We start from the raw sequence: 26,742 nt of genomic DNA on the forward strand, positions 1-26,742 counted from the left end.
GAACCGTAGATACCTATGGGAGGGGACTGCCTGGCTTGCACAAAGCAGACGAGGGGAAAAGTGTTTTAGAGGCACAGGAGGTGCAGACATACGTTAGAGAGGGGACGGTAGCAGTGTGCCGGTTGCAGGGGACATTCAGTTAAACAATGCTCAGGGTTTACATTCCCAGCACCGTGTTTACGTGGAGTGAATCTCTACAGCACGTGGAAATGGTAGGGCAGGCACACCAGAGACAAGGCTGTGAGGCTGGAGAGGACAACAAGGCTGAAAACCAGCCACTCGAAAGTTCAGGGCACTCTCTCCTGTCCATTATCAGGGGAGGGGAGGGGCCGTTTCCACCTCTCCCGGTCCAATGGAAGAGCAGGGCTCTGCTCCTCACAGAGCAGTGGAAACCTCTACTTCCCAGCACAGGCATCTCCTGTCACGTGGGGCTGTCATGGTGCTTTCCTGCAAAACGACTGAGAGTAGATTTCTAAGAAAGTGTGGGAGCTTCTGCAGCAACAGCCCAGAAGAGGGGCTGGAGCAGAAAAGCCTAAGGGATGTCTACACGGCCATTAAAAACCCCGGCTGGCCCATCCCCGCTGATTCGGGCTCAGGCTAAGGGGCTCTTTAACTGTGGTGCACATGGTTAGGCTCAGACGGTAGCCCAGGCTCCAGGACCTCGTGAGATGGGCTGTAATTTCACTCCGCCACACATAGTTGTTCTAGATCCTGCCCACAAGGTGGCTGAAGTCCCAGGGAGGGAGGAGGGCTTTGTGGTTAAGGTGGAGGCCTGGGACTCAGGAGACCTGCCACAGACTCCCTGAGTGACCTTGGACAAGTCACTTAATCTCTCTCTGCCTCATCTCCCTAACTGTAAAACAGAGATAACATTTCCAACTTGTCTATATAGGTTGCAAGCTCTTTAAGACAATGGCTGTGTATATACAGCGCCCGACACAGCAGGGCTCTGATCCTAAGTGGGGCCCTCAAGGTATCACTATAACGGTGATACTAGCAAAAAGCTGTGTTTAGATCCATCTGTTGCTAACAGGGTGCCAGTACAAAACATCCTCAAGCAGTGAGGACAGGGAGTTTGTGTCTGAGAAACGCGACACATTTCTGGGCTATGAATTTCCAGGGCTAATTGCTAGCACCCTTTCAGCCACAGAGTGGACAGGCCCAGCGTCCACCAGGGTTTCAAGCACAACGTTGCACAGACTTACTCCAAGCACGGTTAGGTGACAGAGTGGTTGAAGTGCTGCTGTCCACCAGCCCTGTGTCCACACCAGTGCTCTCGCCACTGCTGCCTCTGGTGGGCTGGACTGGTGGTAGCAGCAAGGGCAGGGGGCTGAATTTTAAAGACAGCAGAGTAGCTCCCTACTATTTGAAGGGAAGCAAAGTTCTGTTTTGTTCAGGAGATTATGCCACATCCCTCACCACACTCTGGGCACTTCAGAAGGGTTAATCCTTTCTTTCGACAATAAAACACCACCACCACTCATACAGCACTTTGCATCAGCAGATCTCACAGCGCTTTACAGAGGAAGTCAGTATCATTGTTCCCATTTTACAGAAGGGGAAACTAAGTCTCTTTGCCTCTCTGTGCCTTTTTTGGTCACCCAGGAGGCCAATGGCAGAACTGGGAATAGAAACCAGATCGAGTCCCAGTTCAGTGCTCTGTCCACTCAGTCACATCAGCCTCCCAAAGGAAAGAGAGAAAGTCACTATACGGAGTAAAGACAGACACAAATAGACATTAAAGACCTTACGCAAACTTCCTTCTGCCCCCAGGTCTTCAATTGCATCTCAGTCCTGATCTGAAGCAGCTCATACAAACCCAACCCCTTAAGACCCCCCAGAAGTTCCAACAAACACACCTCAATCCTAGCTCCCAACCCCCTCTGCCATTCAGCCCATCCACAGCTATGCCCATGCAACATCCTGACCTGCAGCACCTACCGCTATTCCAGCCCGGGGCCTTTCCTCAGCAGACACAGCCACCCACCGCAAGTTAGGTCACTGCAATCCCCTGACACACTTAGGGGTGCTGTGGCAACATGTGGTAGCTTTGTAAAGTGGAGGAACATCTCCCGGGGGCTCAGGCTGAGACCAGACTCAAGGCATTTTCATTTGGGACTGAAGCGAGATTTGAACTCAGCTCCCCAAGGATGGAAGGTCAGAGAATTAGCTGCCCAGCCCTAGAAAAGGGAGCTCTTGATTTTAAGGGAGCCCCAGCCACACTAAGGAAGCTGATCCCGCCACCAGCTGCAGAAACCTGGGAGGGATACAAGATCCTGTATTTTCACTTTCTTCTCATTGAGGATTTTTTTCACATGCACTTCCAACTGGTAGTTTTTCCACCAGATCTGGCCTGTGTTTCTTCTCTGCCGTTATCCATTCGAGCTCAACTGTGCTTTCAAGAAGAGAATGCGTGTACTGGAAGCACAAGCAATCAAATGTTAGGAAAGCTGAACCTCACCTCCTATGGCTGAATCTTGAGTTCTTAAAAGGGGAGTTGCAGGGGGGCACAGGTTGCAGATACCCTGACTTTCCCATCTTTCTACTAGGAGAGGTGTCCCAGCTGGTTGGGAAGGCCTAGTAAAGAAAAGGTTCAGAACCACAGGGCTACAGCCAACCCTGGAGTTGTAACTCAGGTCTTTGGGTTGGCTTCTCAGATTTGATCTCTCCATGTTTTAACTCTGAATTCTCTGGTTAAACAAACAGCCCCTGGAATCCACCGCAAAGTTAAAAAGTTGAAGATCATATAAGAAACTCTCAGACTCACTCCCATCTCAGAGTCTGCAGGGTGCTCACCTCTATCGTGGGGTCATATTCATCAACAAAATGGTTCTGAATGAGCTGTATTGTCAAAGCGCTCTTCCCAACGCCACCTGCTCCAACCACCACCAGCTTATACTCGGTCATCTTCCTGCTGACCCCAGCTCAGGGTCTCGTCTCCAGCAGCACCACCACCTGCAAGGACAGAGATACAGACACCATCAGCATTAGGTTAGTGCTTCTTTATTGTCACCTAGCTTTGCCACTGCTGCACCAGAGCCACGCAGGAGAAAGACAGCGGTGGCTATGCAGCATGACACAGCAAGAGGCACCGGTACAAAGTGGGGACAGCTGAAGTTAGAAGGGAGTGAAACGATAACCTCATTGCATGAGTATCGAGGGTGTCCCATTCCCACAAAACCCAGCCAGTTACGGCTGACTTTTATTATTTGTATTCCAGTAGCACCTATGTGCCCCAGCAGAAACTGGGGCTGTACAAACAGAGTCAGAGAATCTGAGAATTTGGCAAGACAGCCAAAGCGTATGAGGGAAACACGAGGGGCGAGGTGTCTGGCCCAAGGTCACACAGCAGGTGAGTGACAGAGCTGGGAACAGAACCCAAATCTCCTGACTCCTGTCCAGGGCCTTACAAGCCCAGGCTGCCTCCCATTCTAGAGTGTTTTAAAAGGCTTCCCATTGCATGGACACTACACTTAGGCAGGCAGGTGAATGTATGATGCTGTTGTCCAACCCATTCCCCTCTGAAAATGAGTTTCAGATGATGATGATAACAGCAGCAGCAATGTGACCTTCCTTTGGAAGAAATCTAATCACCAGGGGGACCCAGGCCTACACTCATCTCTAGTGTAACTTGGCCCAAGTCAATGGAATTACAGCAGGGATGAATTCTACCCACAGACTGCACTACCCTCTCTTTCCCCACACACATACAAACCATCCCACCCTCCAGATATTCTCTTGTAAGACTATCAAATTAGAAAAGCAAAAACCACCCAAAGGACCTATAACCTCTTATGCTTTCCTGTGGCACTGAACTCCCTGGAAATGTATCCATATGTGACATAGTGAACTATCACACTGGGAGAGAAAAAAAACCCACCCAAGCAGCTGACTCCAATCAATCACTCCTCTCAGAGGCTGCTGGGAATAGGTGGGACATGGAATTTATATAACCCAGACCCAGCTGATGGCAGAGAAGAGAAGAGAGAGGGTAGCACCCAAGACAATTGGAGGCTGAAGGAGTACCAAGGGAAAAAACAGCTCCAGAGAGGGGCAGAAGAAGAGGCAGACACATTGGGAACAAGGTAGAGTTTGGGGAGAGTTGGGCACAGGCTGGGAAATGCCTCCCTGGGAAACTCCGGACTTACCTGAGATGTAAGAGAACATATGGGGAAGTGGAACTAAAGACTGGGCGTAGACTGTGATAACCTGAATATAGAGACACCCCTTTGCTAAGTACTGCTGCAGTCCCTCTGGCCTCCTTTTCTCCCCCCAGCATGTCTGTGGTAGTCAGATCATCCCTGGCCATGGCTGAGTACCTTTTGGGGCTGTGGGATTTGGGGCTTTGTTGGAGGGCCAGCTCACCTTCGTGATCCCTGAGGCTGGTTAGAATCCCTGAGGCTGGTTAGAATCCACTGGTTCACACTCTCTGAATTCATACCTTTTTCCTTCTGTCACACATGTCTGCCTTTGGAGGTCAACTGGCTTTATTCTGCATTAATGATCAGATTGCTATTTGAATGCAAATTCATTCGAATTTAAATCTGAATTCATCTTGCTTAAAAATATGTGAACTTCGCCTAAAACTGGAGGGGCAGGGGGGAGAAGTCATCTAAAATAGACAACTTTACTGGTAAGACCCATTATCTAGCATCCATCATCAGTAACCGAAGTCACTTCAAATAATTAAAGAAAAATCAATCTGAATTAAAACCTTTTCACAAATTCTATCCTAAACAGAACACCATGCACTTCGACAGCATGCACCATCTGATGCTCTCAATGTGACTGCATACATTCATGGGTTGAGCTGTCAGGTAGGGCATTATTTTACAGATGGGGAAGCTGAGGGATAGAGAGATTAAAGACAAAACTGGCACCTAACTTGCCCAATTTAAAGGGACCTGATTTCTCAGATAGTGCTGAATACCCGTCCTATGAAAATCAGGCCCTTTTAGAGAAGTCTCAAGTTGGGTGCCCAAAATCACTAGTCGGGTTTGAAAATCTTGGCCTAAATGACTTGGTTAAGATCAGAGACTATGTTGTTAATGTTAACAGCACAGCTGGGAGTACAACCCAGGAGTCCTGGCTCTCAGCCTCTGCACTAATCACTAGGCAGCACTAACAAATTATGCCACCATCTTCAGAACTGAGTTAAACACTTACAGCCTTCTGCAACAGGTTCACACATCAGAGGGCAGGGCACCTACATTACCTGCTAGTCACCTAAGCTAATAAGCCCCTATTACTATACTGGCTACTTGAAGCCTTGTTTGAGGAGCAACAGCAAGGAAGTAGGGCCCAACCCCCTCAGCCCTCCCGTCTCTTCAGTGCTCCTGAGCTGGGGACGATCTTTCAAAAAGGCTCATTAATTTTCCCAAGGAATTGAGCGTACATTAGGCATTCGTCTCCCCAGCTTCAGCCAGTCTGACTCATTAGCAATGTGAAAGGTGCTGGCAGAGGGCATTTGTTATTGGTATTGCTGGGAAGTCCGGCTTCGGCAGAAACCTGCACTGCCATTACCAGCAGTGGGCAGGGACGTGCACCCTTTATTTCCCCCCACATACACACCCTTTATTTTTGTCCCAATTCCACTGTGAAAGAGGAACTCTGACTCAGCATGTACAAGAGGAAGATTACAAAACCCTAACGGTTTAAATGGAAATCCACCCCCCCATCAGACTATGGCTACTGCCTGCCAGAAGTCAGCCGAGGGTCAGGAATCAGCATGTCGATATCAGCCGTAATGCCAACCAATCCCCAAGCCCATCTCCCCCCTGGCTCACTGTCCCAGCATCTCTTTTTGGAACAGTGAGGCACTCGCTGGCTCCCACACAAACGGAACCAGCCACTCAAGCTTCCTTGTTTGTTTTTAAAGCTCTGCCATCGAACCTAGTGTTCCTGGAGAGGAGCCAGGCGGCAGGGACACTGCTACCAAGCAGGCCTTCCCACGCAGCGTACTGTAACCCCCTGCAACGCTCGACCTGGGTGCTCCTCAATCTTGGGCTGCAACTCCCGAGATCCTGTGAGCAGTCAGAACAGTTGTGATCTACTGGGATGAGTCCCTGGATTTACAGATCCAGGCATTGGAGGCCTTGTGCTCGCTCAGGCCCTGGCTTCTAGTATTCACTTCCCATGCTGGCTCACAGCCAGTCTGCTAAGCTTCAAGGCTGTGTATTCGCTCAGGCTTTTGCTTGTGTGTGTGTGTAATGGTGTGGGGAGGGACAGCTAAGTTACAGCCCATTTATAGTTTGTCATAGTCAGTAATACTTTGCACAGTGTGGGCGCGCACGCTTGGAGTCTGCTGGATGAGAGGGTTTTATAAATTTAAAAGAAAGCCTCTTTCAAGACCTGATGCTCCCTCCACAGCCACCCCGTGCCCCTCAGTGCTGAGCCATCACACCTCCTGCTCCTCCAGCATTGACCCCCCCCCAGCCCTGCCTGTGCCCCTCAATGCTGAGCCGTTGCACCTCCTGCCCCCTCAGGCCTGCCCATGCCCCTCAGCACTGAGCTATTGCTCCTCCTTCTCCAGCCCTGCCCCTCAGCACTCAGCCATTGCAACGCCTCCTCCTCCAGACCCGTCCCCGCAGCCCTGTCCATGTCCCTCAGCGCTGAGCTATTGCCCCTCCTGCTCCTCCAGCCCTGCCCCCCTCAGCCCTGCCCGTGCACCTCAGCGCTGAGCCATGGCACTTCCTGCTCCTCCAGTCCTGCCGCTTCCATTGCTCTGCCCAGGCCCCTCAGCGCTGCACACAGAACTGTGCCAGAAACGAAACAGAGCCACAGGAGATGACAAAATGGCCTCCCATGGGGCAGTGCGTCAGCACCAATCCTCTTCAACATAGATACCAATGACCAGCCCATACAGAGCAATATAGGCATTTTACATACGAACCAGTGATCTATGCGTCACATCACAGGAGGAGGGCTTTGCCACTGTTGAGAACAGAGTGACATGTGCATCGAGCAAACTTTATACCACTGGTCTCCAACCTTTTTACGCCCAAGATCACTTTTTGAATTTAAAGGGCAACCCAGGATCTATCCCGCCCCTTCCCTGAGGCCCCTCCCCTTCCCCAAAGCCCCACCCCACTCACTCCACACACTTCCCTGTCATCCCAGGCTGGGATAGGGGGTTGGGTTTCAGAAAGGGGTGCAGGCTCTGGGCTGAGCCTGGGGCAAGGGTTTGAGGTGCAGTAGGAGGTGAAGGGTGCAAGCTCTGGGAGGGAGTTTGGGTGCAGGAGAGGGTGTGGGCTCTGGGAGGGAGTCTGGGTGCAGGAGGGGGCTCTGGGTTGGGCCAGGGGTGTAGGAGGGGATACAAGGTGCTGGCTCTGAGAGGGGGTCAGGGCTGGGGCACAGGAGGGGGTTCAGGGTGCTGGCTCCATGAGGGGGCTCAGGGCTGGGGTGCGGCCTCCTGCTGGGCAGCAATTACGTGCAGCGGCTCCCAGTCAGCGGTGCAGCGTGGCTGCCACTAAGGTAGGTTTCCTGGCTACCCCGGCCCCAAACTGCTCCCAGAAGGGGGCAACGCACTCTTGCAGGGGGGCAGGCAGCACATGGCCCACGCACGGCCCCTCTCTGCAAGCACTGTCCCTGCAGCTCCTATTGGACACAGATCCCCCATTCCCAGCCAATGGGAGCTGCAGGGACAGCGCTTGCAGAGAGGGGCAGCGCACAGAGGGAGACCCCTGGGGCGTGCTGGCAGCTTCTGGGAGTGGCGTGGGGCCGGGGCAGGCAGGCAGGGAGCAAGCCTTAGCTGCAGCCACGCCAGAGATCGCGATCGACCGGATGGTGACCACTGCTTTAAACCTATTAGAATAAGAACCAGGTTTGTGCCAACCCAACCAAGACACAGGTGACAGTCTTTCACCTACACCATTGAGAAGCCAAGAGGAAACTAATTACCACCCGGGCTGGAATCCCACTGACAATCACCCAATCCCTGGTTACCAGGCGGTGACGTTGGACTGAATCCTTTCCTTCAAAGCACATGTAGAGAAGACAAAAGGAAAGCTCCCTTGCAGCTTTGCCAAAGCTCTTTGGTTCTGAACTGTAACACCTTTCGCTATTCCACTTCCACTCCCCACCCCCAGGCTCTCCCAATATAAAAATCTAGAGCCGTGGTTCTCGAACTGTGGGTCACAAGTTTGTTTTAATGGGGTCACCAGGGCCGGCATTAGACTCCCCGCTGCCCAGGGCTGAATCCAAAGCCTGAATAACTTAGCTTTTCAGGGGCCCCTGTGATGTGGGGCCTCAGGCAATTGCCCTGCTTACCTCCCCCTAATGCCAGCCCTGATTCTAGACTCTAAAATCTAGAGTGACATAGGGCACTGGGGTCATGTAGTAATTTTTGTTGTCAGAAGTAGGTCGCAGTACAATGAAGTTTGAGAACCACTGGTCTACCGAAAACTTAAAATATAGGGACAATGTACAATAAATTGAATTTAGGATCAAATTAAATAACTTGGGGATTACTGCACTGATACTTATTTTCATATTTAAGTCAGTGGAAACAGTTTTTAAAAATTTAAGTGAAATAGCTGAGGAATTTCCCATCTGTTGCAGAAATCAGGGACCTAGCAGAGGAAGATTCACCCACATACATTATACCTTGTATCATGGTGCCAAGTCAATAGCTTCACAGCAGTGTTCCCAACTCTGGCAATTTTATTGCAAATTAAATATTTGGTGCTTTTCTTAAAATCCCAGCTCCTGGAGTCACATGATTAATTAAGAATCTCAGCTTTCCATTTAAAAAGAAAGAAGAAAAGCAAGTGTCTCGCACTCATGGTTGCAGAGAAAGGTTTGAAAAACAGGTACTCTAGGGGCTCAAAATCCGAAAGGCAAATTAACATAAAAAAAATCTTGATTTAAAATGTAAATGAATCTCATGATTTCTGGGGGCTTAGACTTGAGTTTTTGAACAGTCAGGGTTAGCAATGATGCCAAGTGAAGATTGTAACCAGCACTGTATGTTGCAAAAGAACGTCCCTTGGAAAGGCTGTGGGCTTTTAGGCAGTGAACAAACTCTAAGAGGAAGGCCATGTCTACATTTAAAACTTTTGGAAGTATAGTAATGTTGGTTAGAGATGCAATTTTTTTTAAACAACATTTTTAGACAGATAAAAACCCTATTGTAGACACGGTTATGATGGCAAAAAATGCTTTTGCCTGTGTAGTTCATTTCATTCAGGGTACTGGTAAGACCTATACCAGAAACAGCCATTTTTTGCCAGTATAAGCCGCGCCTCCACTAGGAGGGTTTGCCATTATAGCTATATTGGTATAGCGATAGCAGTAAACATTTTCCAGTATAAACTAGACCAAACACTCAGACTTAACACTTCAAACACTAAAGCTTTGAACAGCAAGACACAAACCTCTCTAACACAAGCCCTTTCATCAGATGCTGTCTCAGTAACTGGAGGAGAAGGAAAGGTTGCCTCCTTGTTAGTGCCCAAAGTAGTCCCCTCGGATCCTCCTCGCTTACTAGCCGTCACAGCCGCCACACTACTTGCTTGTTTGCTGATGGTGCTGGCACGGTGGGCATAATACTTAATACTTCTTTAGAGTGCAGCTAGACCAGTTGCTCTAGGGCATTATAGAGGAGGTTCAGTGACAAAAGCTAGGATTAAGAACACCCTGTTGCATACTCAGACCACACTGGTACAAACCACGCTGGTTATCCCAATGCAGCTGACTACAGTAGGGTCAGGGATGTAACTGCCACTCTGAAGCTAGCGCTCAATGCAAACAAAGGAAAATTTAAAGGTGTGCACACCCCTGTCTAACTGCACGTCTGCTAGATCAGAGGTGCAGCAGCCCCCACTTTGCAGCAGAATCATGAGGTAAGTGCAGAAAAGACTGAAGACAGCTCTACTCCAGAAGTTAAAGAAGATTTCAGCTAGAGATTCCCTCCCTTCCTTCCCCTCTCCCACTTTTGGGTGGCAATTCTCAGTTGGTTCTGCTGAATGACTAGGTCACTTACACAGTCCATACAGTCTCCTGAAGATCAGCTTCCCACTTGACAAACAGCCCAATAATTACAGCCCACGTCACAGTGAGGCATTTGATTTAAGAAATCAAGTGAGCAGAAGAGATCATTGCCACTGAGAACTAAATGCTAAATTTTTTTTTAACTTTAAAGCAGGAGGAATGTGGCAATGTCCCATTATTATTAATCTGCAATGTCTTCAGTCAGGGATAGAGCCCCATTGTGCTAGATGCTGTGTACACACACACACGCCACAAAATGGTCCCTGCGCAAAAGAGCTTACAATTTAAGTTTAAGAGGCTGGCCTTTCTAACAGTCAGCCAGTAACACAAAATTTGATCTGGTGGATGTCGGTGAATAAGTCCATTTCTGACTGCTCCAGGCTTTATTCTTGGTTCTAGACATGCCAGCATAGACTGCCTGGGGTGCAGACAGGTTGCTTGTTACAGCAGCATTTCTGTGACACTGCAGTTAAGGTCCCCTTAGGATTTTCCTTAGGATGCAGATGCAACCTGATGTTTATAAAGGGTTACAGGAGTGTTTGGAGAAGCTGGAAAGGGGATGGTGTTGCAGGCTATGTGCCCAGCTTCTGATGCAAGCTTACAGACTATTCAAGGAATATTAAATCAACATTCAAGGAAGCCTCCCTCTCCCAAAGTCATCCAACAGTCTTCATCCTAAATGCACCCCTTTTGCAGGAAGTTGGGAAGAACACAGCACAAGTGGTATGGGAAAATTGTGGGCAGAAGATGAATATTCCATGGTCAAATCCTGCTCTCTGTTGCACTCCAGATTCACACCAGTAACTCGACTGAAGCCAGTGCACACTCATTCCAGACTGACATGGGGAGGGCCCAACGTGGCCCCATGTCAGTATGCAACGGGAAGTCAAACAAATGCCCGCTTGTCTCCTAGGCGGACAACAGCCTATCACTATGTGATGGGAGCAAGAGGACTGACACTTTGGCTTGGACATTTGCATGCTAACGAGCTATACGTGCTGTAGGTTAGTGGCACAGGGAGTCACTCTAGAACAAGTTCCCACTTTTGACATGATCCCTGCTGTGCATGCAGAAAGGGTGGGGTAAAAAGTCTGAGGTGTACTGAGTAGATCATTTCCAATTTTGGGGCCATTTGCAACGGAAAAGAGCCATCTGCCACCACAGCCTTGGAAAATGGCTTCCCAGTGGCATCAGGAGGGGAGAAGTACTTACAAACACTGCAGAACCAAACATGAGGCTGTCATGATGGATTATTTACAAGGGAATACGAACACTACTAACAGCCATAGGAATGGCACAAGAGGGGAGGAGAGATTTCCATGGTGCCAGCCATGCATATTACATATTGCTGGGTGGCAGGTAGCTACATACCAAATTCTAATACTAAAATTACGATCTAGCTCTTTTCAATAATCCCCCAATAAAGAGGTGACTGGATTTTGAGGACCTTCCCCCAGTATTAATCAATTGTAATATAAAATGTGCTCCAAGGGCTTATCTACACACAGAGTGGCATGTGCTTATCTAAAGGCGTTACTTTAAACCAGTTTAGCTGAACTCGTGCAAAAAGCTGTGTGGACACGCTTATTTCAGTTTAATCTAGCCACTCAAATCAAAAACGAGTGTCTACACATGGAGCTGAGTTGTTTGCAAATGTGTGTAGACATCTTCTAGAATACCCCTTCAGATCAACTGTGATCTTCCCTTATGTGGCACACCATCGGTTTACACACAGATCCAATCATATCTATTCAGACTGCTAACAGTACATATACATACCAGGCACTGGTGTGCTCTGTGCCAACTTCTGTGTTCAAGTGAGAGCAGCAGAGGTGCTGGCACCTGGTGTAGTCTCCTCCTGGGCACCTTCCAAATTCCAGAAACCAGTTGGACGGACACCTTTCCTTACTGGTCCATTAAAAACCACCTGCAACGCATATGTCAAACAGTGGGCTTTTAAAAAGAAAAGAAGTACTTGTGGCACCTTAGAGACTAACAAATTTATTAGAGCATAAAGCTTTCGTGAGCTACAGCTCACTTGGAGAAAGCCTGAAAAGTAATTTAAAACACAAAACCAAGATTTCTGCTTGATTTTTACTTTAAAAATATCAGGTGTGTTGAGGCTGGTAAAATTGGAGGAATTTCTGGGTCTCTCAGAGGTTGTGTATTGTTTAATTGACTTAATTGACTCTTTAACAGAGACATCTTTTCTCCAAATAGTTTATACTACATTGGAAATAAAGGTGTTAAAAACCAAATTATTTTTTAATCAGTGACTGAGGCCTTGTTGACATTGGGAATTTGCCCCAGTTCTAATCACGAGTGCTATGGCAGTCACTGATGTAGGTGCAGTAGTGCAAACCCTAAGCTTTACACAAGGAAAGCACGAGATGCAAATGGAGTCTGACACATGGGGTTTTCCCCAGTGCAGCTACATCATTTTCAGGCCACTCATCACTGCAATCAGAGCAAGAGCCTGATACTGACAAGGCATAAAAATCCCTTCTCTGCTCAGCTTTCAGTCTCTTCTCCAGTGAGGTCATCATCTAATTAGCCTTCCAATTGCCATGGAGTCTTCCAGGGTCCACATGACCTGGGTTTCTCAAGGGATGAAATAAGCAGGCTCCTTTTTAATAAAACCTTTCAGAGGGCCTCAATCGCCATAAGGAAAAAGACAGAAGCCCAAGATATTTTCCCCTTCCGCAGGTCATGTTTACCAGTACAAGCTGGGGTGCTGAGGGCTTCCTGATAGCTCACAACCCTCTGGGAGGGGAACTCTCTGGGGGGTTGGAGTGGAGCAAGGAGGACTAAAATAGTTTTGCTATTATAGTACCCAAGTTCTTCTGTTCACAAAGCAGATGGGGGACTTTCCCATTAATTATTAAGCAGCAGAAGGCACCGTCCTGCAGCTGCCAGAGGTTACAGAAGGCCTATAGGCCACAGCATGCTGGGTTTTATGGAGTGCTGCTGGCAGCCACATTTCTTTAGGGACGGGCAGTTTCCGTTTATCCCCCTCTTGCCCTATGTCTAGTAAGCGCACATGGTGCTGCAGTGCTCATGCTGTATGTAACAGCAGATCTACCCACAGAGACTGCAGCTATACCGTGGGCGGACTAGCCGGTGTGTGCACAGCTTACAGTGCTAGCTAGCTAGCCCGCCCGCCCCTGGGCGCCCACCGAGACCCCAGCACCAGATGAGGCCTGCCTGCGAAGACGTGTCATTCTGGAGAAGGCTTCTTGGCTGTCAAAAAAAAAAAAAAAAAGGGGGGGGGGGAGGCAGGGAAGGAAAGCAGTCACTTGCTCGAGTGGTAACAGTTACCACTCGTTCCTGCCCTTGGTGCAGGACTCACGGGATGGAAAATTCTAGGGCCTGTTCTGCAGGAGCTCAGACTAGTTGGTCACAGGGATCCCTTCTGGCCTAAAACAAATAATCTCTGGAAGCGGAAGAGAGGAGGAGTTTGTAGCTCTCAAACAGGGGTGACTTTAAAGCAGAGAGAAAGAGGAAAAAAACCACTAACATCTCCACGTCTCTGTTCCATGCTGGATGCTGTGGTACACACATGGCAGAGTAGGAAAAGCCAGAGCCCAGGTGCTTGTTCAGCGAGACTGACTCGAACTACAGTCACCCCCTCTGCCCTCGTCACCGAACTAACATCCTGCACGCAGATACCTCAGAATGATGCCAAATGATGTACATCAGAAGCCAAGCAAGATATCGAGTCAAAAGCCATTGGAGGTTATCGTTTGCGGGGGGGGGGGGGGGGGAAGAGGTGGAAAGAACGGCTGGGATTAGCAATGCCAAGCAGACCGCCCTAGCACGGATCTGGAGCTGCTGCTGGATTTCCTGACCTCGTGGATTTTCTCCCGTAGCGTGAGGGCTGCTGGCTCCCATTCAGAGCTGTCTAGGAAAACCTAACTAAGCGCTTCCGCCTGGCAGCAGCCGCTCCCAGTCCAGTAGCCCGCAGATCCTCCCCCGCTCTGTGGGTTTCCCAGGCAGTACGAGCAGCACAGCTTCAGGAAACAAGAAACATCTGCCAGCCACGCACAGGGGCCATGAGAATGGAGCTCTCTGCCCCAGACCTGGGGTAGGCTTACCCAGCCTGCGCTCTTCTTCCAAATCAGAGGATTATGTTGGGGAAGGCGTGCAGAGAGCTTTCCCCTTTAACCCTTCATCTGCCTATCACGCAGGCAACCATTCCAGTTTATCAGACCCTGGCTGTGCCCTCCACCCCCATTCAAATACATGTACCCCCTCCCCCCACCTATGGGACTTGGCCTGCTCCAGACCAGGCTCCAATGTGGAATAGAAAGTGCACAGCTGAACAGGGGGTGGGCAGAGACCATGCACCAAGGCCCAGCCAAGGGGCTGATCATTAAGGGAGGGAGTCACAAACCCAGGCCAAACTACCAGTGGCTGGGAATCACTGAATCAGTACCCAGAGCATAGGGAAGACTCCATTGGGGAGATATCCAGCTAGCCCAGCCATCCCACACAGACTGGGTCAGCCAGAGCCACAACTTCAGAAGGCCTCACTACAAGGCACAGTGCCAGTCACAGAGCATAAAGCAATCAGCAGACCTGGGTACTATTTCCAGCTCTGCCACCGAGCTGCTGGGTGACCTTGGGCAAGTCACTTTCCCCTTCCCTGTCCCTTTGTCTTGTCTGTTCAAACCTGAGCTCTCCAGGGACTGTCTCTGACTTACACATATGTACAGCACCAATCTCAGTTGGGGCCTCTAGGCAAGACAGCAATACCAATTATTGTTTTGCTAGATTCTAAATATACTCAGGAGAGCACAGAATCATAGACCTGAAGGGCTGGAAGGGACTGGCGGAGTCATCTAGTCCATCCCTTTGTGCTGATGCAGGACCAAGTAAACCTAGACCATCCCTGACAGGTGTTTGTCCAACCTGCTCTTACAAACCTCCAATGATGGGGATTCCACAACCTCCCCTGGAAGCCTATTCCAGAGCTTAACTACCCTGATAGTTACAAAGTTTTTCTTAATATCTAACCTAAGTCTCCCTTGCTGCAGATTAAGCCCATTGCTTCATGTCCTACCTTCAGCAGACATGGAGAAAAAATTGATCATCTTCTGTTATGTTAAGGGTGTTATAAAGACAACATACCAGGTCCTCACCTCACTCTTTTTTTCTCAGGATAATACATGCCCAGTTGTTTGTTTTTTTAAGCCTTTCCTCATAGGTCAGGTTTGCTAAACCTTTAATCACTTTTGTTGATCTCCTTTGGATTCTCACCAACTTGTCCACCTCTCCCTGAAAGTGTGGTGCCCAGAACCGGACACTACTCCAGCTGAAGCCTCACCAGTGCTGAGTAGAGTGGAACAATTACCCCGTGTCTTACATACAACACTCCCGTTAATACACCTCAGAATATTAATACACCTCAGATTATTAACCTATTTCACAGCTGCATCACATTGTTGACTCATTGCATTTGTGATCCAGATCCTTTTTCAGAAGTACTATCGCCTAGCCATCTATTCCCCATTTTGTAGTTGTGCATTCGATTTTTCCTTCCTAGGTGTAGTACTCTGCACTTTTCTTTACTGAATTTCATCTTGTTGATTTCATACCAATTCTCCAATTTATCAAGCTTGTTTTGAATTCTAATCCTGGCCTCCAAAGTGCTAGCAACTCCTGCTAACTTGGTGTCATCCACCCATTTTATAAACATTCTTCTCACTCCATTAGCCAAGGTATTAATGAAAATATCAACTAGTACCAGGTCCAGGACAGACCCCACTAGCTATGTCCTCCTTATTTGACAGAGGACCAAGACTACTCTTTGGAGTACAGCCTTTCAACCAGTTGGGCACTCATTCTAGATTATAATAATTTCACCTAGACCAGTGGTTTTCAACAAGGGTACGCATACCCATGGGGGTACACCAACTCATCTAGATACTTGCCTAGTTTTACAACAGGCTACATAAAAAGCACTAGTGAAGTCAGTACAAACTAAAATTTCATCAATGACTTGTTTATACAGCTCTACATGCTATACACTGAAATGCAAGTACAATATTTATATTCCAATTGATTTATTTTATAATTCTGTGGTAAAAATGAGAAAGTCAGCAGTGTTTCAGTAACAGTGTGCCATAACACTTTTGTATTTTTGTGTCTGATTTTGTAAGCAAGTAGTTTTTAAGTGAGGTGAAACTTGGAGGTACGCAAGACAAATCAAACTCCTGAAAGGGGTACAGTAGTCTGGAAAGGTTGCAAGCCACTGACCTAGACCACATTTCCTTAGTTTACTTATGAGAAGGTCACGTGAGACTGTGTCAAAAACCTTATTAGAAGTCAAGAGGTATTACATCTACTGCTTCCCCCATCCACTAGCCAGTAACCCTGTCAAAGCAGGAAATTGGGTTGATTTGGCAAGATTTGTTCTTGACAAATCCATATTGGCTATCACCTATTACCCTATTATCCTCTAGGTGCCTACAAAATGATTGTTTAATAATTTGTTCCTGTATCTTTCCAGGTATTGAAGTTAAGCTGACTGGTCTACAGTTCCCGTGGGTCCTCTTTGTTCCCCTTTTTAAAGATAGGAACTATGTTTGCCCTTCTCCAGTCCACTGAGATCTCACGTATCCTCCATGAGTTCTCAAAGATAAATGCTAACAATTCCAAGATTGCTTCAGCTATTTTCTTAAGTACCCCAGGGTGAACTTCATCAGGCACTCGTGACTTAAATACATCTAACTTTTCTAAATATTCTTCAACCTGTTCTTCCCCTATTTTGCCTAGCATTCCTTCTCCCTTGTTAATATTAATTGTGTTAAGTATTGGTCACCACTAACTTTTTAGTGAAGACTTAAGCAAAATAGGCATTAAACACCTCAGCCTTCTTGATATCATCAGTTATTAGATCTCATTTTCCACTAAGTAGGGGACCTATACTTTGTCATCTTTCTCTTGCTCCTAACGTATTTATAGAATCTCTGCTTATTGCCTTTTCAGTCCCTTGCTAGATATAACTCATTTTGTGCCTTAGCCTTTCTGATTTCATCCCTATGTGCCTGTGCTATTCTTTTAGACTCCTCCTCAATTTGTCCAGGTTACCACTTTTTTGTAGGATTCTTGTTTGATTTTCAGCTCCTTAAACAGCTCCTAATGGAGCAACACTGGCCTCTTATTATTCTTCCTATCTTTCTTTTGCATCCTCCACAGAGTTACACGTGATCTGTTCTTTATTTCCTTCAGCATATTCATACCTACGAGTGGGACAGAAAGGTGCATGGATCTAGTCATTGTCTATGAAATATTCCTGTAGCAGGGCAGAAAGCCTTTTCCCCTCTCCACCTGCAGCATTGTTCAATAGGCCAGGTGCAATGCAGGGTGTGTTCTCCTCAGTGGACTAATTGGCCCAATGGTCAAATCCTGTCCAGCAACACCTATACATGACTTTTAAAGAAATGCAAGATTTCGTCTAGGTAATCAATGTTTTCCTCCCACAAATCAAGACATCCATGTCTCAGGGCCCCACTTGTGACTCTGATGGGGTCAGTGAGGAATGCACCAAAGTCACAGAGGGACCTGTGTCCAAGTCCCTCCATCCCCATGTCCTGAATCAAAGAAGGCTGGCCCACTGTGTTTTCTGCAGAGGGTTGGTCTCACCAATAAGCCAGGCAAACAGCTGGTCGTTAAGTAACATCTAGAGCCAAAATGGAACTCCCTCCCTGAAGGTCTAGCTGCCAGCAAAGCGGGAAAAGGATTGAAGAGTCAAAACCAAAGTTGGGGGGAAGGGCTGGGCACAGAGTGGGGAAAGGGTATTCATCAGTTTGCTGAATTGCTAGGGAGAAGCCCCACAGCTGACAAACACTCCCCTTTCCTGAAAGCAAACACAATGGCTTAACATCTCAACCACGTGGGAGACAGCCAACATCATTCTCTAGGAACACTGGCGCAGAGGCAGGACTAACCATTTAAAATAACCAAAGACTCAGAATGTGGCACTTTCCTCCCTGCAGGACACACGTGTATTTCAACCTTCCAACGAGCACCGTCAGTTATGATTTGTGGCAGCAACTGCTCCTCCAGGGAAGAGATGCACCTTGTTTACAATGGTGTCCTGTTCATCATTACTTGGCTCTGCCCACAAGAAAGAATGATGTGTTCATGGGTGCCTCAATTATGGTATTTGAGGTGCCTGGCGGCTTAGGCATAGGAGCCATGAGACAAGCTGGGGAAATAGGAGGTAGTATGGTCCAGTGGATAGGGCACTGGTCTAGAACTCAGGAGACCTAGCTCTGCTAATGACCTGCCATCTGACCTTAGGCAAGGCCCTTCAGCTCCCTGTGTCTCAGTTTCCCCCATCTCTAAAATGGAGGCAATGCTACATACCCTCTTTTGTAAAGTGCCTTGAGACTTACAGATGTAAAGAACTAAGACGGAGTGGAATTAGCAATAACAACATGCTGGGTATTTGTGGAAGGGAATGAAGGAAGCGATGGGATGTAGAGAAGGAATGGGTGTCTCTAAGGTACTGAGGATTGGGCAGGTTGTCAGCAAGGGGTGGCTTGCAAGGTTCTGAAAGGCTAAGTCAGCAGTAGGGGCTGCAGTCCATCTAAAATGGGGGTATCACTCGGACTACAGCTCCTCCTCTCTACGGCCCTGTCTTTACAAGAAAGTTGCACCAGTTTAAATTCAATCTGTTTTAAAACCAATTAAGTTAAACCAATGCAATCCCCTTTGTGGACACTCTTATAGCAGTTTATTTAAAACCAGTTTAAAAAAATTTAAAATAAACTGAAAAACCTTGTTTAAAGCAAAATAAGAATCTCCCCTTTCGCACTGCTTTAAGTCACAGCATAACTCTAAATGAGGTTTAAATTCACCTCTTAAATTGAATGCAGGGGGGAACTTTCTTGTGTAGATAAGTCCTAAGGGTTCTGTTGCTGCATCATATGAGGAGGAGGAGAGAAAGTTCTCACTGCTCAGATCCAGGCTCAAGGAAGGAGCTTCAACACCCTCTCAGTTTTTGCCTGCCCTTTCTGCCCATCAGTGCCAAGCAGACGACTCAGAACAATAGCTCCTTCTCCCAACTACAATGCTTAACAATACTTTACATGCCCAAAGAGTAGCTACTTCTGTCTGAGGATCTCAAAGCACTTTGAGAACACTAATGAATTAAGTATTAGGGGGTAGCCATGTTAGTCTGTATCCACAACAAAGAGGAGTCTGGTGGCACCTTAAAGACTAACAGATTTATTTGGGCATAAGCTTTCGTGGGTAAAAAACCCACTTCTTCAGATGCATGGAGTGAAAAACCTACTATGAATTACTCATTTCACACAGCCACTGAGGCCAAGAGTTTAGGAAAATTCAAGAGAGGATTAGACTTTTAATTATACTTACTATTAAGGTTCCATTTATAAATTGGTTAATAATAAATAATAACATTTAGCTCTTATGTAGCAAGTGGTTTGTAGATGCTCTAAGCATGTTACAGACATGAGTGGCATGTCACAGAAGATTATAAGCACGCTGCTATAAGATATTGTAGATTATTGTAAGCTATGGTTATAAGCAGGCTATTAACCTCTTGGACTTGGTAACAATCTATAACAAGTGAGTGCCTGTTTATTAAATACCGATTAATCACTTTTTAGCCCTTTCTGAACAGAACAGAATATAAAATGTGAGCAGACATTTATCTAGCTCATCAGAACATCTGCAGTTACAGCAGGTATCAGTGTTAACAGGGACATAAATTCTCCTGCTTCAAGGCAGAAGCCAAACACTAACTGATGGAGGTTGAGAAGAAACATCCTCCTTGAAGGAGGTTATTCCAAAACTGTCCCCTGTTGTGTTTCTTACATCTTCCTCTGGTGCTGGCCACTGTCAGTATGGCAATTCCATCCTTCCCCCACCCCGTAAAGACAGGCAAATCGAGGCAGAGCAGCCAACCGTCTCCCTTAACATCATACAGCAAGTCAGCGGCAGAGCTTCGAATGTAATCCAGGTCTCCCGACTCTGTGTCCTAACCACTAGGCCATGCTGCGAGCACAGTTTGCCCCAACAACTGCTTGGTGAAAGGCCCCATTTATAGGTTCTGGCTGGAACGACCGTTTGTTTTATACTGGGTCTTTGTGTTCCTCTCATTGGAGCTGACAGCCTCCCTGTAGCGGAGGAGCTCCCCCCGCCCCGAGACACTTCTAATGGGAAAGCAAATCACGGAGCTGGAACGTAAGGCTGGCTCCCAGAAGGGGCCCTGCTCTCCAATTATTCCAATCAAATCACAGCAGCGTCATAAGGGGAATGAGGGTGGATGTTACAAGCAGGCAGGGCATGGGCACACTAACACACCAGTATGGTGTGGCAACAAGAGCTGAAGAGGGAACTGAACTGACCTGTACACAGAAGCTGAAGCAACTAACAGGACTTAACCAAAACAGACAGTATTTCACCTGCTTTGTGTAGGTCACAGACAGCACATCTGAGATATCCGCACCGTGCATGTGTTGAAGGAAGAGGTTCCAGAACAATTGCATTAATACTCGCACTTCAGGCATCTGCACTCACAATCTACCCTGAAACCACACACTGGGGCATATCCCACCTGAGTGACAAGCCAGGGCATAGTCCCTGCAGCTCTCAAGTGATTCCACAAAGAGCCACCAGCTGGCACGTGGCAGACTGCAGAGAAGATGGAGATATTTCAATAAGCAAACTGATTTTCAGGCTGGGGGAGGTTAACAAACAGCGAGCTCCCGTTCATGCAGGCTTTTACTGCAGAAGGATTTAGGTCATCTTCTAACCTGAGCTAATAGGCATCAAACAGAGCAGCAATACACAGCCAACCTAGGGGCAAAGAACAAGCATCTGCACGGAAAGATTGCAGATTGTTCTGGGATGACTGTAGAGTGTTCCTGCAGGATTAGAGAATAAAAACTGAGCTCCATACTCAGCAGCCAGCCGTCCATTCTACATGCCACGAAATGCATCACCAGGAAACGTGCCACTAGGTATTACAGCACAGATTTGTTAAATGGCTAAATCAGGGGTTGAGAGGTTGCTTTCTGGCTTCTTCAGCCAGAGAACCCCTATGACTGCTGGGTTCACAACTGAACACGGAGTGTTTGGGGGGGGGGGGGATTAAAAGCATTATTGAAAACCTTTTCAGGTGTGAAAACTCAGTTTCAATAACGGTTGGGATAGGGTTTTCAATAAAAACTGTGACAAACAGATTTAAAAGGTCAGAAGGCACCATTATAATCAGCTAATCTGACCCCTGTATAGCACTGGCCTAAATTCCCTCTAAGCTGCGTGGCCACGCAGCGGCTATCAAAGGTCACGCAGGCAGGGAGAGGTGCTTCTCCCCGGCCCCAGGCTGCTGCGGCGAGAGAGGGCTGGGGGCGTCCCTCTCTCTTCACCGCAACCCCAGGGCAGCCTGCACCCCAAACCCCTCATGCCGGGCCCCACCCCAGAGCCTGCACCCCCAGCCAGAGCCCTCACACCCCAACCCTCTGTCCCAGCCCTGAGCCCCCTCCCACACGCCGAACCCCGCGGCCCCACCCCCTACATCACATCACCTCCATATTGGTGCACATAAAATTAATTCTACACATGGACATCAAAAATTAGAAGGAACATGAGCACTGGCCACAAATTTCCTCCAGTTACCCCTGTATTGAGCACATTAACTTGTACTTGACTACAGCATATCTCCCAGACAGGCATCCAGTCTCGACGGACAAGACTTCCATCTGCGTTCTCTTCATTCGAACTTGTAAATGAGAGCGGGTCGGAAAATGAAAAATTAGTTTCATGGAAAACATCTCAGCCATTCTGATTGAGAGAGATTTTAAATGGAACCTTTTTTTAATTTTTACGATATTTTTGAAATTTGTGTTGAAAAACATTATCCAAAATGTTATTGAAACTGGGTTTCTGCAGCCAAACAAACAGTCTGGGTAGCCATTTTAGTAGTGCTTTTTTTTCTACAATGACATTTTTTGTGAAACATCATAAAAATGTTTTTCCATGAAAATGTTAGATTAAAAAATGGATCAAGAGACCACTTTTTGATGCAAAATTTTTTCTTCCATACATTTTGACCAGCTCTACCCCTAAGGAGCAAACCAACTCAAGTAGCATGTACCATATCCCTCTGTTCCCAACATGACAGAAAGGTCCAAACAACTAACTATAGGGATGAAGCTTGAGGAGGGAGGAAGAAGGGGATGGCTGGTCAGGAACAAACCAAAAGCATTTCAGGCGAGTGTCTCAGCACACCGCTTTCCCCCAGTGTGAAGATGGTTTCATCCCCCATCCCCCAATGCACCACTCACCCTGTTGATGGCCACTCTGGCCCTGTAGAAAGTGGTGGTCCCCTCGTTGTCGGGGATGGCTCAATTCCCCCTGAGAAAGAACACAGAGAAGGAGTGAGAGAAAACAATGAGGTCTGGTTTTGTGGAGAGGGTACCACTAAGAACAGAAAAGCGGTCATACTGGGTCAGACCAAAAGCCCATCTAGCCCAGTATCCTGTCTTCTGACAGTCGCCAATGCCAGGTGCTTCAGAGGGAATGAACAGAACAGGTCATCATCAAGTGATCCATCCCCTGTTGCTCATTCCCAGCTTCTGGCAAACAGTCTCTTAACACAGTTTATAATTAGGCTTGGCAGCATTCAATTTTTACTTTTTAAAATAATTTTCATGGATAATTTCAATGTTTGTTTTTAAGAATTTTTTTATATTTTTATCCGTTTTAAATTTTCACAGCTATGGGAAATAGAGGGGTGGGGGTCATACAATTATTTAGTGACCGATGCAGAGATTCAGAAAGTTAAAACATTCTAAATCATTACAACACAAATTGTCAACATCACATGTCAAAAATACACAAAATAACTACCCTTAAGGCAACAAACCATATCTGTTTTTACTATCCATTCGCTAGTCCGTTTGTAACCAGCCTCATTCAAAAGTCTAAATCAGTGGATTTTAACTAATAAGTTCTCCAACAGCATTTTCCTTACTTTGCTTATCAGTGGAAATTTTTTTTTATTTGGTTGGATATTGACATTTACCGACATATACCAATAAAAAACTAATCCTTCCAAGCCTATTATTTGTGTTATAGCTGCTCCTAGAAGCCCCAACTGAGAAGAAGACCCATCTGTGCAAGGCACCACACGTACTCCCTGCTTTGAAGAACTTACAGGCTAAACAGATTAGAGAAAGGATGGAAAGGGAAAGAGACAAGGAGGTGAAGTGACTTGCCAACCAACGTCATACAGCAGGTCAGTTGCCAGAGCTGGGACTAGTGTTCTAAGTCCCATATCCACTGGGCCACACTGCCTCTCAAAATTGGGTAACACTGTTTGCACCCACATCTGGTTACTTGCAACCCCTGCTACAAGGGTGTTATAGAAGCTCAGATACTACAGTGATGAGGGCCATACAAATACCTAGAGAGATAGTGGAGTACCACTGGGTGAGGAAGTGGGAGTAAAGTTGAAGAAGTGCAACTGGGATTGCTGGCTGTGGCAGTCTGTGGGAGGAATTACTGGGAAGTAAATTGTGTCCCTCTCAACAATACAGGGTCTTACACATTCTTTTACACCAAAGTGGCCTAGTGGATAGGGCACTGGAGTAGGATTCGGGAGACCTGGAAATATTCTTAGGTACACTAGGCTTTTCACTCTGGAGACCACAGTTCAAGTTCCGGGGCCAGGCCTCAAGCGGAAATGAGTGTGTGTGTGTGTGTGGGGGGGGGTTTCATCTCAATCTCTAATGGGCCATCTAGGGAAAAAAATGGCATCACAGCAGCCTCTCCATTCAGGAGAGGCCCAGGACTGACACAACCGAGGTTGGAGATGCGCTGTCAGAGCTGATGGTGGGAGAGGCATTGAATATCAGGGAGAGCTACAGGTCGGGATTATGATGCAGATTTATGTGTAGGCAGAGGGGCAATAGGGGAAACCAGGAACAAGTGCACTGGCAGAGATGCGATGGGGCAGCTCTCATATTCTGTGTCAAATTCTAGATACGTTCATAGACTCCTCTTTTTAAAAAATAAATAAATAAAATAAGTCATCTAACTGACATGATCAAATCCCTTCCACACTAACACCACCATGCTCATTTAGCAACTCTAAGCCAACTAGGTGGATCGGTCTATTTTTATTTAGTCGCTGGTACATCACCTCGGTTATGAGCTCAACAGGGATGCAAGGAAGGATGGAAGTATGACAGGAGTGATTTAAAGCCGCAAAACAACAAAATCTCCCTTGTGGAGTCTCAAATCAGCCTCAGTGCGCTCAAAGGCTGGGGAAAATGCAGATGAAAAGCAAGCGAACCATGGTGCCCCCATCTCAGGACGCTGAGGAAGGATGGGCAGCTGGGAGAGGAGATAAAGACAAGCAGTCAGGCACCTGCCGCTGGGATCCCCCCTTTCCCTCCCTCCTTCCCATTGGGGTACATTAACAACACAGGGACACAAGGATCCCCCAGCTGAATGACTCTGCTGCAGCTAGCAAGCATGAATATGCATCAGTTATTATGTAGCAGCTGATCCCATGCACACTGCTGATTTACAGGCCAAGTGGGATTGCTAAACAAATCCCTTTTCACCCCCCACATGCTCACGCTGGCCTCTTTGCCCTGCACTGACAGGTGCTGTGAATTAACGCGGAATGCAGGGATTGGGACGGGAAGAGAAGACAGCTACTCCATCACTAAGTGCAAAGCAGGGAAAGATGGGTGAGGAGCTGTCTGGAACAGCCCAGGGATGCACTGAAGGGTCTCCTTCCTGAGTACAGAGTAGAAGATACGGGGGACGAGTGCCTGGAAGGGACATCAGAGTCCACAGGCTCCAGTCACCTCTATAGTGCTAGTGTTGGTGAAAGGTGCCAGACTGACCTCCCTGAGTCTTCTGTCTGGCTCTTCCAAAACAGGCACAGCAGCAGCAGTGTAAGCTCCACCCCACTGCCACGCCAGCCAGCAGCAACTGGGGGGACCATTTCTAGAGGTCAGGAGGCAATTAAGTCTCCATACTCATGCTGCTCAGAGCACTGCCCAGGAAGCCAATTAATGCTGCGTCCTGGACGCAGCCCACTGACTCAGTGTGTGTGCACTACTGAGAGGCCACCCCCAGCAAGCGTTTTATCAAAAGGGGAAGGAAGGCTGGGTTTAGGGTTAAGGCACAAGACTGGGAGTCAGGAGCTTGTGCTGTTCCCAGATATACCACAGCCTCACTTTGTAGCCCTGGGTAAATCAAACAACTGGATTTTTGGAGTCCCTCAGTGTTGGTCTAAATACGCGCTCACCTAAGCAGGGTGGATAAAAATCAATTAATAAATAAAAAAAATCTGTTTTCATTTATATCAGTCTTTTTATAAATTAACCTATTTAATTTTTTATTATTTAAATATTATTTAAATTTGAAATTATGGCAACCTATGTTAAGGCCTAAATTTACTATCATCTATTAAAATAATTTCAATTAAATTAAAGAAAAATATTCAAGCAGTATACGTTTTCTACTAAAGTTTTAAAGAAATTCAAAATACCAGACTGGTGGAAGTCACTGGCTAAGCACCGGGAACCTGAGACTGCAGAAGTGCTACACCAGCTTTTGACAGCAGTAGCCTCTTCCGCAGGTACAGAGAATATTTTCTTCATTTCAGTTGATCAACTAGTTCAGTTCATTCCGTGAACTAGTCATTGATTTAAATCATAATTTAAATCAAATGGAAAGCCTCAATTTAAATAATTGATTTTAAATCAGATTTTCCATTTGTACTTAGTTATTTTCTTTAAAAAAGGTACACTCTCAATAGCAGATATAACCAGTAAATCATGTTGATTTACAACTAGAGCCGTTATGCTAAATTTGGTACATCTTTTTGCCACCTCGGAGGGGACATGATAACTATATACATTTATTGAAGCAATTATACAGCTTAATGTTTTGATTCTTATTAATTGTACATTTTTAGTGAGTCAGAAAATGGTGAGGGATATATTGCTTATTGACTAGATAATTAACTTAATAGGGTCTTTTTTATGACCTGCAGTCATAGCAGGTTTTTCCCCTGCTCCAGTTCCCAAGTGTTGAAATCAACACTAGAGGCTGCCCTCTGAAGAACGTTGTCCCTTTTTCCCCGCTTTGATACCAGTATTGCTCCTTTCTTGTTGCACACAGTTCACTAAATACAGGGAATACTTTTGTTTAATAAGTCAGTTTTAAATACAAAACATGTTTGGATAATTTTTTCCTTATATATCCAGCACATTTAAGGTAGATTTCTTTAACTACTAAAAAACAATTTTAAAATGCTGATTTTTGCATTTTTAAACTGAATTCCAATATCCATCCAAATATGACATCATAATGCCACCTTGCTCTTATATTGCACTTTCAGCCATAGATCTCAAAGCACTTTATAAAGGAAATCAGTATAATTATCCCCAAATGCAGCTTGGACACAAAATCACAAATAAAAAGATAAACTTATTAAATACAAAATGCATCATTCACCATTTTTAACATAATAAAAATTAAAAAGAATCTGAATAAAATTATCTTAAGCTATATAATTGCTTAAATAACTGTGTATAGATATAGTGCAGAGGTTCTCAAACTGTGGTCAGTGGACCACCAGTGGTCTGGGAGCTCCATTCAGGTGGTCCATGGACAGTTCCCTCTAAGGTGCACACCTGGGCAGCCACACACAAGAGAATGAAGGGCCACCCACCTAAGTAGTCCAGGCGC

The 26,742-nt window shown here is 46.7% G+C and overlaps 1 protein-coding gene across 4 annotated transcripts in view; it reads right to left on the reverse strand.

Moving 5' to 3' along the window:
• Nucleotides 1–26,742, reverse strand: part of HRAS (HRas proto-oncogene, GTPase) — a 72,413-nt gene that overhangs the window by 14,603 nt on the left and 31,068 nt on the right. The window contains exons 2-4 of one of the 4 annotated variants that reach the window (XM_084630438.1): nt 22,314–22,383; nt 11,770–11,917; nt 2,797–2,955 (exon numbers count right to left, since the gene is read on the reverse strand). In XM_084630438.1, the coding sequence (XP_084486564.1) occupies nt 2,797–2,907 (111 nt within the window). In that variant the 5' untranslated portion in view covers nt 2,908–2,955; nt 11,770–11,917; nt 22,314–22,383. The remainder of the gene's footprint in view (nt 1–2,796; nt 2,956–11,769; nt 11,918–22,313; nt 22,384–26,742) is intronic. The other 3 variants (XM_084630440.1, XM_084630439.1, XM_084630441.1) reach the window with 3 other exon arrangements.

Source organism: Lepidochelys olivacea (assembly GCF_965140295.1).
Source record: "Lepidochelys olivacea isolate rLepOli2 genome assembly, chromosome: 6".
In the NCBI taxonomy this organism is placed as follows: Eukaryota; Metazoa; Chordata; order Testudines; family Cheloniidae; genus Lepidochelys; species Lepidochelys olivacea.